General features: G+C 40.4%; 1 protein-coding gene across 4 annotated transcripts in view; it reads left to right on the top strand.

The window, feature by feature from the left end:
- The window catches only part of ASXL2 (ASXL transcriptional regulator 2), a 159080-nt gene that overhangs the window by 126830 nt on the left and 18888 nt on the right, over positions 1 to 13362 (top strand). For all 4 annotated transcript variants that reach the window (XM_074395096.1, XM_074395086.1, XM_074395090.1 and 1 more), the window contains 3 exons: positions 3404 to 3500; positions 7176 to 7281; positions 9040 to 9742. In XM_074395096.1, coding sequence (XP_074251197.1) covers positions 3404 to 3500; positions 7176 to 7281; positions 9040 to 9742 — 906 coding nt within the window. The remainder of the gene's footprint in view (positions 1 to 3403; positions 3501 to 7175; positions 7282 to 9039; positions 9743 to 13362) is intronic.

The following is a 13362-nucleotide window of genomic DNA, read 5'->3' as shown; positions in this document are numbered from 1 at the left end:
TATGCCTATAATCCCAGCACTTTGGATGGCCAAGGAGGGCGAATCACCTGAGGGTCAGGAGTCGAGATCAGCCTGGCCAACATGGTAAAATGTCAAGAATAAGCCAAAAACATGGGTCCAGATAAATAAATACAGCTAGAAAGACAGTACAACATGGTATAACAGTGGTGTACTTAGGAATGTTTGCTGTTTGCATTTTTGTTACATTTTTCTAAGAAAAACATTTATAACTTTCATAATAAAGAAAACCCAGTGTAAGTTACGCTTTAAAAAAAACAAAAGTAGGCCGGGCGCGGTGGCTCAAGCCTGTAATCCCAGCACTTTGGGAGGCCGAGGCAGGTGGATCACAAGGTCAAGAGATCGAGACCATCCTGGTCAACATGGTGAAACCCTGTCTCTACTAAAAATACAAAAAATCAGCTGGGCATGGTGGCACGTGCCTGTAATCCCAGCTACTCAGGAGGCTGAGGCAGGAGAATTGCCTGAACCCAGGAGGTGGAGGTTGCGGTGAGCTGAGATTGCGCCATTGCACTCCAGCCTGGGTAACAAGAGCGAAACTCCGTCTCAAAAAAAAAAAAAAAAAAAAAGTAGCAAAAAGAAATGCCAAAGGTTTGGCAAGCATCAAGGCAGGGACCAGAGAGATTTAGTGATTTAGCTTGGTCAGGAATAAAGTAAAAGTCTGAGACTCTGGCTTTCATCAATGAAAACGGTATACCAAGTCACTTCCCCTTCTGATCTTCTGTTTCCTCCTCTGTAAAAGGAAGATAGAACAATTATGATTTGTTAAGCTTTCTTCACTTCTGAGATTTTTAAAAAATGTATTATTTCCAAATACCAACTATGTTCTAAGTAATGTGATAGGTTCCCCCAACCCCCAACTTTTAAGAATTTTTATTAAAATGATGAAAGAGTTATTTTCCTTAGTTTACAGTAAAAGGACTATTATACTCTCTTGTTCATAGTAAGAGGATAATAGAGAATAAGCTACAGAATTCATTATTAGCTAATTGACTCATAAAGTTAAAACTAAGTCTTTGTAATTCTGAAAATCATCTTTCTACTAGAAACTACCTTGATATCAATTTCGTAGTGCTATGAATCAGAACATGTCAAAGAAGTTCAGAGTCCATTGTCCAGAGAGTGCAAATAAATGAGATATTCTTACAGCAGTAGGGACAAAGAAGTAGTCCTTCTCGGTGACTGTTTTCCCTATTTTAACTCTTCTTGGAGAAATTACAGCATTGAGGATGCCAGTTCTTGGTTAGGACAAGTTAGGAGACTGAAGTTTCAGCAGTTCTAAGAGAACCTCTTGAAGATTGCTCTCATCTTGTTTTTTTGTTTTGTTTTTTTAAGACTCAAGGTTGTTGGACTGGGAATACTAGTACAGGACCCAATATGAGGGCCTGGTTATGGAATTCTAATGCTGTTTCCTCAGAACTATCTTTTGACTGATATCCTTTATCAACCTCTGAGTCTTGAGGATTGCCACATACAATTTTAGAATTAAAAGGAATCTTGGAGGTTTTCTAGTTCATTTTCCCATAGAGTGCAATCCTGGAGGGATATTCTTAATAGGAGGTTACTTGGCTAGTCTTTTTCAGTTGTTAATATGGTTGGAGCCCACATTAATCTGAGTAATATTGTCCTTGTTAATATGGTTGGAGCTCACATTAATCTGAGTAATATTGTCCTTATGTGTAGAGAATATGGAATTTCGATTAAGTGAAATACAAACTATTGTCAGATGAAATTTAGAATGTTTAAAGAATTCTAATTGTCACTAGAATGAAAAGTTGGAAGTCATACGTCAGTGTGTGGAATATCTAGCAATGAGCAGTAGAAAAATATTTAGACCAGAGAAAAACATAGGTTTGGATGAAAACACCTCTCTTTCAATATATTTGAAGGCCCATGATATAGAAGAGGTAAACTTTGTTTTACAGAAAGCAGATTTAGGGTTAAAATAACTTTTTTACAATTGGAGAATTAAACTGCAGAATAGATTGGCTTATAGTGGAGTAACTTGCTTTATCACTGGAATACTCAAGTGGAGGCTGGATTAACTGCTCTTATAGGGAACTCCATTACCCTTGTACCAATTCTCTAGAGTATGAATCAGCAGTCAGCAAACTATAGCCCACTAGGCAATTTCTAGCTGACCGCCTAATTAATAAAGTTTTATTAGGCCGGGCGCAGTGGCTCAAGCCTGTAATCCCAGCACTTTGGGAGGCCGAGGTGGGTGGATGATAAGGTCAAGAGATCAAGACCATCCTGGTCAACATGGTGAAACCCCGTCTCTACTAAAAATACAAAAAATTAGCTGGGCATGGTGGCGCGCGCCTGTAATCCCAGCTACTCAGGAGACTGAGGCAGGAGAATTGCCTGAACCCAGGAGGCGGAGGTTGCGGTGAGCCGAGATCACGCCATTGCACTCCAGCCAGGGTCACAAGAGCGAAACTCCGTCTCAAAAAAATAAAATAGCCGGGCGCGGTGGCTCAAGCTTGTAATCCCAGCACTTTGGGAGGCTGAGGCGGGCGGATCACAAGGTCGAGAGATCGAGACCATCCTGGTCAACATAGTGAAACCCCGTCTCTACTAAAAATACAAAACATTAGCTGGGCATGGTAGTGCATGCCTGTAATCCCAGCTACTCAGGAGGCTGAGGCAGGAGAATTGCTTGAACCCAGGAGGCGGAGGTTGCGGTGAGCCGAGATCGTGCCATTGCACTCCAGCCTGGGTGACAAGAGCGAAACTCCGTCTCCAAAAAAAAAAAATAAATAAAATAAAATAAAATAAAATAAAATAAAGTTTTATTGACTTAAAGCCACTCCTGTTAGTTTTCATATTGTCCATAGCTACTTTTGTGCTACAGTGGCAGAGTTGAGTAGCTGAAATCAAGCCATATTGCCTGCAAAATTTAAGTATTTGTGGTCTATCCCTTAATAGAAAGTGTACCAATTTCTGCTGTAGAACCATGGGGAAATGCTGTCAACCCACATAGGCTTAGAAAGTTAAGTGGGTTAAGAAGAGTTCCTCAGTCTTAAGGATGTCCAAATCATTTTCTTAATTTTCTTCAAAAGGAACTATTTTTGACTTAAAATTGACATTTAGATTTTTAATTCATCATCTTTTTTTTTTTTAATCTGAATCTGGGATTCAGTTTTATTTTCTACTGGGTGAATAGCCAGTAGAAATAGTTGTTCCAGCATTCTATGTGTGGTTCTGTGAGTAGATCTTTAATTGTTAGGGAATGGACGTGAATGGAGAGAAAGGAGTGAGGAAAGGTAAATAGGAAAGGAATGTAATACACATACATTCTTTTCTAAAATGAAAGGGAAGTCAAATACTACATGATACCTTTCACTTTCTTTGTAAGCTTTCCTTGGCTTATTCTTTGACCCAGGTTGGTCCAGATGGTTTAATGAAGTTAAATGGCTCAGCCCTTAACAATGAGTTCTTCACTTCAGCAGCCCAAGGCTGGAAGGAAAGACTTTCAGAAGGTAAGTATTCTACCTAATGTGTCTCCCAGGCGGTGTGTGCACTCGGAGCACCTCTCTTCTTCATCAGGTAATTAAGCAATTTTGGAAGGTAAAGGACAGGATGTTTCTATAGGATAGAATTAGCTATCCTTTGTGAAACACGTTATTAGACTTCTATCTGGAGCCTGTGTAACCAGATTAACACCAGATGGAGTCCAGCAAAATGCTTCTTTAATGATATAAAGTCTTCTAAGAAAATAAAAATACAGATTTTGGGGCCCTGTTCCTAAAGACTCTGATTCAGCAATTCTACATTAATGCCTAGGAATTGAAGTTTCAGTAGGCTCCCTAATAAGAGTATAGAATTAGTCATTTTATGGTGCTTTGCATCCCAGTTCGGTAAGCAATGAAATAACCTGTTTATCACTGCCTAGCCTTAATGAAACTAATAGTAAAAGGAATCAGTGAGAACTTGTAAAAAGATCACTTCATTGAGGTATATTTCATATAACATAAAATTCAGCCATTTGAAATGTACAGTTAATTGGCAGTCAAAACATTTTAGTAAGTATGGATCATGACGTAGAATTACTGACTACAATCACTGGTCTGCCATGTGTGCCGTGCTTCTGATGACTGACTGTGTGTAGGCACTGCATGTAGTGTCTGTCATTACTAGTAGTTCTTCATCTCTACTATTGAAAAACACCTGTGATGTTTTTAAAAATACTGATGTACAGACACCACTGTCAATTATTTTGTTTTTATTGCTCTGGATTAGTGTCTGAACTTTACTAGTTTTCTTTTTTCTTTTTTTTTTTTTTTTAAAGGTATCATGAAAATTTTATTTGTATAAAGTTAGGTCTAAAAGTTTTATTTGCAGATATTATCATGAGGGAGTAATCTCTAGACATTTTTGCCTTCCTGGCCTATTTGTAAGGGAGAGAACTGAATCAAGAAAACAAGCAGAGCTTGAATACACATTGCCATTTTTGAAAGGACCAGGAATTCAGAACTTGAAAGAATTGGAGTTCTTTCCTTAATTACACTTGGGAGTTTTGCTCTCGGGACCCAGAAATGAATGTGAGTTCCTCTTCCGTAGGAGTCCAGTCTAATACTAGACATAGATGGTAATAAGCACAGGCAGTGTGACGGAAATCGGTGGTGTGAAGGTGAAGTGAAGAGACCCAGAATTCATGGTTGATATTTTCCACTGAGGGGCCAGCATGGGTTTTATGCAGAATCGAAGACATTTGAGATTTCATTTTGGGTTAATAGGATACTGTAACCTTGGTAGTAAGTCAAGTCTTCATCATCTGGTTTAGGGGATGAATCCACACACAGTTCGTGGAAAATGTTCTTCTTTTATGACTATACTGGTTTTGTTTTGTTTCCATTGGAAGGTCTAGGTTAAAGGCTCTGACACTTTGTTGGGGACACACCATGAACAATGCTTAGTTGACAGGACCCTCGTGCTGCCGAGGAAGTCAAGCTCCTGGCTGCTTCTGGTACCAGAGAGGGAAGTTGGTCAGGAGTGGGTTCAGGCGCCCTCTGGTGGCACCAGAGCTCATCACAGACACTCTTGCTCAGTCTCTTGGTGGACACGCACCCCGGCATGGCTGTCCTGAAATACGTGGAGGAGGCCCAGAGTTGTCCCAAAGGGAGGCTGTGCCCGCTAGGTCTATGCTGTGGATGACGCAGCTCCGCCATCACGCTGCCGCAGGGATCCACTGAGAGAAAGCGACCTAGTTTTCTTTTTTCAAAGTTTTCCCTAACGATTCTAATATGCAGCCATAAGTAAAACCACTGGCTGAATTATTTTTATTACATCTGTTTTTCAGTATACATAGAATAAAAAGTAGCACTTGAAAAGTCATATACCACCGGGCGCGGTGGCTCAAGCCTGTAATCCCAGCACTTTGGGAGGCCGAGGTGGGTGGATCACGAGGTCAAGAGATCGAGACCATCCTGGTCAACATGGTGAAACCCCGTCTCTACTAAAAATACAAAAATTAGCTGGGCATGGTGGCGTTTGCCTGTAATCCCAGCTACTCAGGAGGCTGAGGCAGGAGAATTGCCTGAGCCCAGGAGGCGGAGGTTGCGGTGAGCCGAGATCGCGCCATTGCACTCCAGCCTGGGCAACAAGAGCGAAACTCCGTCTCAAAGAAAAAAAAAAAAAAGAGAAAAGTCATATACCAAAGAATAGCCTAAAACAAGTGTGAGAGACTCTAAAATATATACATTTGTAAAGAGCACATTAGGAATGCTATGCAATGCTTATTTTCTGTCAGATCCCTAACAATTCGAGTTAAATGAATAGCTAATAAATTAATCTAGGTTGTTTCTTGAAGTTGTTGACTTTTTCCCATCCGCTTCTTTTAGAGGAAGTTCTATGTAGAAGGGATCTCTTGCTCTGATTACTTTGGTCCTTTATTTTTCCTATAGGTTTTTTGAGGCAGAGACACCCCCCCCCCAGCCATTTTTTTTTTCCAGAAACATTAAAACATACCAGTTACCAATACCTTTCTTTAAGAATAAATTGGTAAAGGATTTACCTCCTCAGCCCCCACTTTTTTGTAAGTAGGCACTGTCAGCAGTGATACTACAGTTATTATCAGTGTTACATTTTTTTTAACATGCAAGCAGTGACTGCTATACCTATAGTCATGTGATCGTATTTTATGAGCAACAAAAACTTGGAACACCGTACGTATGTGAACAGAGTTCAATACATTTTATTCCTTATTTTCGGATACACAGTAGACTCAACATCAGAAGTTCTGGGTTGGTTTCTGAAAGCTAAATCCCTCTTTTCCCAATCCTTTGCCCACGACTGTGATGTTCACAGTCCTCTAACAATACTTTTCCTTTCCTTCTTCTCACCCCCAGGAGGTCTTAAACTTCAAATTCTGCCATTTCTACCTTTTATTCCTTGATGTCCTGGGTATTAGAGTATAAAAGGGAGCAGCCTATCTGAGACACAAGTTTGAAGATGGCCTACCAAGCACATTCACTGTTGTCTGCTGATGGAGTGGGAAGGATTGAGGTGGTTGGTAGCATATGCAAATAAATGGCATATTCAGAGCAGCTGGGTTTTTCACATGTTGAGTACCTTCTTGCTAGAGCATTAGCCTGGTACAGTTTCTAGAACAATTAGAAAACTGACAACTCAAAAATAACTCCCCCCTACCTTTTTATGGGAATCTCAAATGCTTTTAAGTCGGGCCACAGCTTTTCTTTATGCAGTTAGAGGTAGAAGGCCTAAAATTAAGTTGCCTTGGAGAAACTGAACTTTAAAATAGTAAAAATGTCTAGTGGTGTAGTTTATTGAAAACACATCACTTTTTTTTTTTTTTTAGTGGAAAATAAATTGGAAGTTCAAAGTAAGAAATAAAATAAATCTGTATGGAATGTGATGTTTGGAGCTTGAGGAAGGTACCACAGGGAAGCCCCGGGGAAAAGGCTCTGTCAGCCTCAGATGAGTACTGAAAGCTACATGGAGTGGTGTGCAAACACTTTTATTTCACCTAGTGGCATTTAGGTCCTCCTTTACAGTGAGGAGCTTTGGGAAGTTTTGGTTACTTTCACATGTTAGTATTCTGATTCCTGCATGAGTCTTTCATGATTTATAAAGAGTTACATGTGTGTTGCAAATAGCATTTTTCCATTGAATATCCTTTTTTGGGTACATTACAGGTGAGTTTACACCTGAGATGCAGGTGAGAATTCGGCAAGAGATTGAGAAGGAGAAAAAAGTGGAGCCATGGAAAGAACAATTCTTTGAAAGCTACTATGGGCAGAGGTAATATTAGGACAGGTTCTATAAACCAAATGTTATTTCTTGCATATATGTCATGTAGTGCTTTATCTCATTACCTTAACAGAAAATCTAGGCCCTAGTTTCCTTCTGGTTTTTTTGTCTCACCGATTCTTCTTTAGGGAGTTTTTTTTCTTATTATAAATCACAGGTTCACAGAATTAGATTACTCATAATCCTTTACCCTTATAACTGTCATTGTAGGTGAGATGGTTTCTTTAAAAATAAATTTTTAAAAAAATCTTGAATTAAGAGTTCTGTTCTTTGAAAAGATTGGCTTTTCTTCTGGTTACTTTATAAGACAGAAGAATACTGAAGTTCCTTTTTTTTTGAGATGGAGTTTCCCTTTTGTTGCCCAGGCTGGAGTGCAATAGCATGATCTTAGGCTCACTGTAACCTCTGCCTCCCAGGTTCAAGCAATTCTCCTGCCTCAGCCTCCCAAGTAGCTGGGATTATAGGCACGCACCACCATGTCTGGCAAATTTTGTATTTTTAGTAGAGATGCGGTTTTACCATGTTAGCCAGGCTGGTCTAGAACTCCTGACCTTAGGTGATCTGCCTTCCTTGGCCCCCAAAGTACTGGGATTACAGACAGGCCACTGCACCCGGACAGAATACTGAGGTTCTGTCCACTCTTTATAGTAGCTAATTATCCCAAAATGTAGCTATCCAGAATCACTACGGAATCTTAGGAATTTTGTAACATGGACTATTAGAACTAACCTGTGATTAAACAGCCTCTCCTCTTTAAAAGGCATGCTGGGAGATGTACATAGCTGAATCAAGAGATAAATTCTGTTTAAAAGGGGCTGTAGCCTAAATCAGTTTTTTCCCCCAATAAAAGGTCCAACAATGAAATTGTAATGGGACATTTAAATAGATAGTAGTGGAAATGTTTGGTTTGAAATAGGATTGAACACCTAGACTCCTACTTGTTAGTCTCCCTTCCTTCCTTCTGCACACCAGTGGCAGCCCTTAAGGAGACCCATAACCACAGCTTGAGAACTAAGCGCTCCTTTTCCTTGTCTCCAACTAGTATTTATCCATCTCCTTCACAGTCATTTAGGAAAGATTCCTCTTGAGGTTAAGAATTCCATAAGCAGCCTGACACCGTGGCTCATGCCTGTAATCCTAGCACTTTGGCAGGCCAAGGTGGGTAGATCACGAGGTCAAGAGATCAAGACCCTCCTGGCCAACATGGTGAAATCCCATCTCTACTAAAAATACAAAAATTAGCTGGGCGTGGTGGCTTGTACCTGTAGTCCCAGCTACTCTGGAGGCTGAGGCAGAAGAATCGCTTGAACCTGGGAGGCAGATGTTGCAGTGAGCAGAGATCCTGCCACTGCACTCCACCTTGGTGGCAGAGCGAGACTCTCTCAAAAAAAGGAGTTCCATAAGTTGTGGCCAAGCACAGTGACTCACACCTGTAATCCCAATGCTCTGGGAGGCTGAGGTGGATAGATCACTTGAGCCCAGCAATTTGAGACCAACTTGGGCAACCTGGCAAAACCCCATCTCTACAAAAAAATACCAGAAAATGAGCTGGGTGTAGTGGTGTGTACTTGTAGACCCAGGCTCATGTGGGAGAATCACTTAAACCTGGGAGGTGGAGGTTGCAGTGAGCCAAGATTATGCCATTGCACTCCAACCTGGACAATGAAGCGAGAGCCTATCTCAAAAAAGTTCTATAAGCTGATTTTTCTACATTTCAACTAGAATATCTTTTTTTTCCCCCCTTTTTAGTTCTGGCCTGAGCCTTGAAGATTCTAAGAAATTGACAGCTTCTCCCAGCGATCCCAAAGTAAAGAAAACCCCAGCTGAACAACCAAAATCCATGCCTGTATCAGAGGCCTCTCTTGTCAGGATAGTTCCAGTAGTCCCCCAGTCAGAGTGTAAAGAAGAAGCATTGCATACGTCATCACCAGGCAGAAAAGAAGAGTGTGAAAGCCAAGATGAAGTGCAGCCAAACTTCTCCACATCCACAGAGCCCCTGCTTTCCTCAGCTCTCAATACACATGAGCTTAGCAGCGTTCTTCCCATCAAGTGCCCAAACGATGAGGATCTCTTGGAGCAGAAGCCAGTCACCTCTGCTGAACAGGAATCTGAGAAGAATCATCTCACCATAGCTTCTAATTATAACAAAAGTGAAAGCCAAGAGTCTTTGGTTACATCGCCAAGCAAACCCATTAGTCCTGGGATGAAGCCCATAGCAGAAGCAGGTCCACAGGAGACCACTATGAAAGAACCTCTAGCATCTCTTGTTGATCAGAACCTGGAAAGCCTCAAGAGGAAGTCTTCCCTCACCCAAGAAGAGGTTCTTGTGAGCTGGGAGAAGAGGCCACGTGTCACTGAGAATCGCCAGCACCAGCAGCCATTTCAGGTCTCACCACAGCCCTTTCTCAACAGAGGGGACAGGGTCCAGGTGCGAAAAGTACCACCTCTCAAGGTAAGAGAGTGGGAAGAATTGAAAAGGAGAGATGATCTGAACCCTCTGTTTTTGGTCATACCTACCAAATTTCAAATAATGTGTGGTAGTTCTTAATGCAGAAGCAGTTAGATGTATTTGATAAGCATGTAACTATGGTCTTACACAAAAAAATGATAAACAGACATTCAGAACTGCAGTCCTACATATAGGTCTTTCCTGATGTTTGAATAAGGAAGGTACCTGGGCATCTAATGTAAACCACCCCCCTGCTCACTACTCGAGCTCAGAGGCACCTGGTCTCAGAATTTTAGATTTAGACCAAGTAGAATTTAAATGGACTTCCAAAAACTCAGTTATAATTCTCAGCCTTTATAGAACTTCTCCACAGGACCTCTTAGATTCTTACTGTCTCCACAGGACTTCTTAGATTCTTAGTGCTGGGATTACTGGTGACAGAGCAAGCTCCATCTCAAAAAAAAAAAAAAAAACTATTATGAGTTTTTTTTTTTTTTTTTAACCATTAACATACATTGTCATGTATTGCCAGAGATTCTGATTTTTGTTATAGTCACTTTTAAATATATTAGAAACTTTTCTTTAATAAATGTCATTCACAGCTTATTTCCAGACCTGAGAGCTGAGTAACTCTTTAGGTTTTGCTAAAAATGTTGTCAAGACCCATCATTTCTATTTCTTTACCTGTAAACAGGCTGGGTTGCATTATATTTTGTCTGCTTTCTGCTAGTCCAGAGAGACTATACAGAAACTTTAATCCACTGTGACCAAATTAATATAATTTTATTTTTTTCATTCTTTTCTTTTCTCCTTTCTTGTTTCCCTCAAAAAAGACTTCTCCAGAACCTCTTTGCTTAGTCCTTACCTCAAATACTGCTTTCTTAGACAAAGCTTAATGTAATTTATAATGGGACAAAACCTTTTAAACAAAATTTAAATAGAAAACAAAATTTACAATGTGGTATAAATGTTATAACTTAGTTACACACATATGTATATAAAAATTATATGGCCGAGCATGGTGGATCACGAGGTCAGGAGTTCAAGTCCAGCCTGACCAACATGGTGAAATCCCATCTCTACTGAAAGTACAAAAATTAGCTGGGCCTAGTGGTGTGTGCCTGTTTCCCAGCTACTCAGGAGGCTGAGGCAGAAGAAATTCTTTTTTTTTTTTTTTGAGACGGAGTTTCGCTCTTGTTACCCAGGCTGGAGTGCAATGGCGCGATCTCGGCTCACCGCAACCTCCGCCTCCTGGGTTCAAGCAATTCTCCTGCCTCAGCCTCCCTAGTAGCTGGGACTACAGGCGTGCGCCACCATGCCCAGCTAATTTTTGTATTTTTAGTAGAGACGGGGTTTCACCATGTTGACCAAGATGGTCTCGATCTCTTGACCTCGTGATCCACCCGCCTCGGCCTCCCAAAGTGCTGGGATTACAGGCGTGAGCCACCACGCCCGGCCCAGAAGAAATTCTTGAGCCTGGGAGGCAGAGGTTGTGGAGCTGAGATCATGCTGCTGTCCTCCAGCCTGGGCAACAGAGTAAGACTCTGTCTCAGAAAAAAAAAATTGTATACACATACATGCACATCGTATGTTTTACATTCCATATACAGTAAGCCCTCTGTATGAAGTTCCGCATCGTCAAGGTTAGTACAATATTTTCAACCAACTGCCTATCGAACATATTTAGAAAAGAAAATTAAATACAAATGTAAAAATACAGTATAACAATTTATATAGCATTTACGTTGTATAGGTATTATAAGTAATCTAGAGATGACTTAAAGTATATGGGAGGATATGTATAGGTTATCTGCAAATACTATGCCATTTTATATAAAGAACTTAAGCATCTTCAGATTTGGATATCCTCCAGGGCCCTGGAACCAATCTCCCATGGATACCAAGGGATGACTGTACACTTAAAAAGAAAAGGATTGAATCTCTCTGCTCTCACAGGGTAGAGCTTCTCAGTAAATTAAATTGTTATCAGTGCCTGGACAACGTTGAGTGGTATTGCACTTAAAAAGAAGTATGATTTATTCTGCATAATCAGGTAATAGGGCTATTACATAAGTAACTGAAACTTATTTTTAGTTATTGAAACCTTTAATTTTAACCACTTTTAATGGTTAGTCTTACTTGATTTCAACATGTTATTAATGATTGTGTCATGATGATAGATATCATGTGTTATGCTAGGTATAGTGTTACTCTCAAGAGTATTCTCTTATAAAGTTGTTTGTCCCTAAATAAATTCTCCTAAACACCTTTCTTGTATTTACTTCTTTAGTTTTACCTATTTTTTCCCATTTTTTCCCCTGCAGTTTCTTTCATATGATATAAATAAAGGACAGTAACTGCTTCTTTCTTACTGTGGACAGCCTCTAAAATACTACATGCTGAGTAAATACACTATTTAGGCTTATTAGAATTGGATGTAAAATAGATATATCTCTTAGAGAGATGAAGTCCATTTCCTGATTGAAAATAGATACTTTGTGATGCCTGTTATGAAGTCCCATGGCTCTCACTTCTGAATTAGAGAGAATCAATTTTTCAGGACTACTGATCTTTGGAGAAATGAGTATTGCAAATCATTAAACATGTTTAGAGACTATATTATTCTTAAGAACATTAAGAAAAATTGCATGCATTTTCTTAGAGTTTAGTGGGTTAATTTTTTTTAATTAAATGCTTTAGAATATCTTAACAGTTATTAGCTGTTTTAAATTCAACCAGTTACTAGAAGGTCCACATTTTGATGCATTATCAAAGTATTATTCATGACAGAAGGCAGATTTGTTTCAGACTGATGATTTTATGGTATGAAAATCATGGTTTCAGCCAGGTGTGGTGGGTCACACCTGTAATCCCAGCACTTTGGGAGGCCAAGATGGGTCAATCACTTGAAGTCAGGAGTTTGAGACCATCCTGGCTAACATGGTGAAACCCTGCCTCTCTACTAAAAATTAAAATTTTTTTAAAAAGCTTGGAGTGGTGACAGACGCCTGTAATTCCAGCCACTCGGGAGGCTGAGGCACAAGACTTGCTTGAACCCAGGATGGTGGAGATTGCAGTGAGCTGAGTTTGTGCCACTGTACTCCAGCCTGGGTGACAAGAATAAGACTCTATCTTAAAAAAAGAAGAAGAAAAAGAAAATCAGTGGTTTCAAACATGACAGACATCAGAATCTCACAGTGGCTTTTTAGAAACACTTTTTTTTTGAGCTGTAGTCTCCCTCTGTTGCCCGGGCTAGAGTGCAGTGGCACAATCTCAGCCCACTGCAACCTCCCTACCTCCCGGGTTCAGGTGATTCTCCTGCCTCAGTCTCCCAAGTAGATGGGATTAGAGGCGCCTGTCACCACGCCCAGCAAATTTTTGTATTTTTAGTAGAGACAGGGTTTCGCCATGTTAGCCAGGCTTTTTCAGGCTGGGTGCAATGGCTCATGCCTGTAATTCCAGCACTTTGGGAGGCCAAGGCAGGTGGATCACATGAGGTCAGGAGTTTCAGACTAGCCTGGCCAATATGGCGAAACCCCATCTCTACTAAAAATACAAAAATTAGCCAGAGGTGGTGTCACACACCTGTATTCCCAGCTAATCGGGTTGCAGAGGCACAAGAA

This window comes from Saimiri boliviensis, chromosome 1 (genome assembly GCF_048565385.1).
Source record: "Saimiri boliviensis isolate mSaiBol1 chromosome 1, mSaiBol1.pri, whole genome shotgun sequence".
NCBI lineage: Eukaryota > Metazoa > Chordata > Mammalia > Primates > Cebidae > Saimiri > Saimiri boliviensis.
This window is presented reverse-complemented; position numbering and strand designations above follow the sequence as displayed.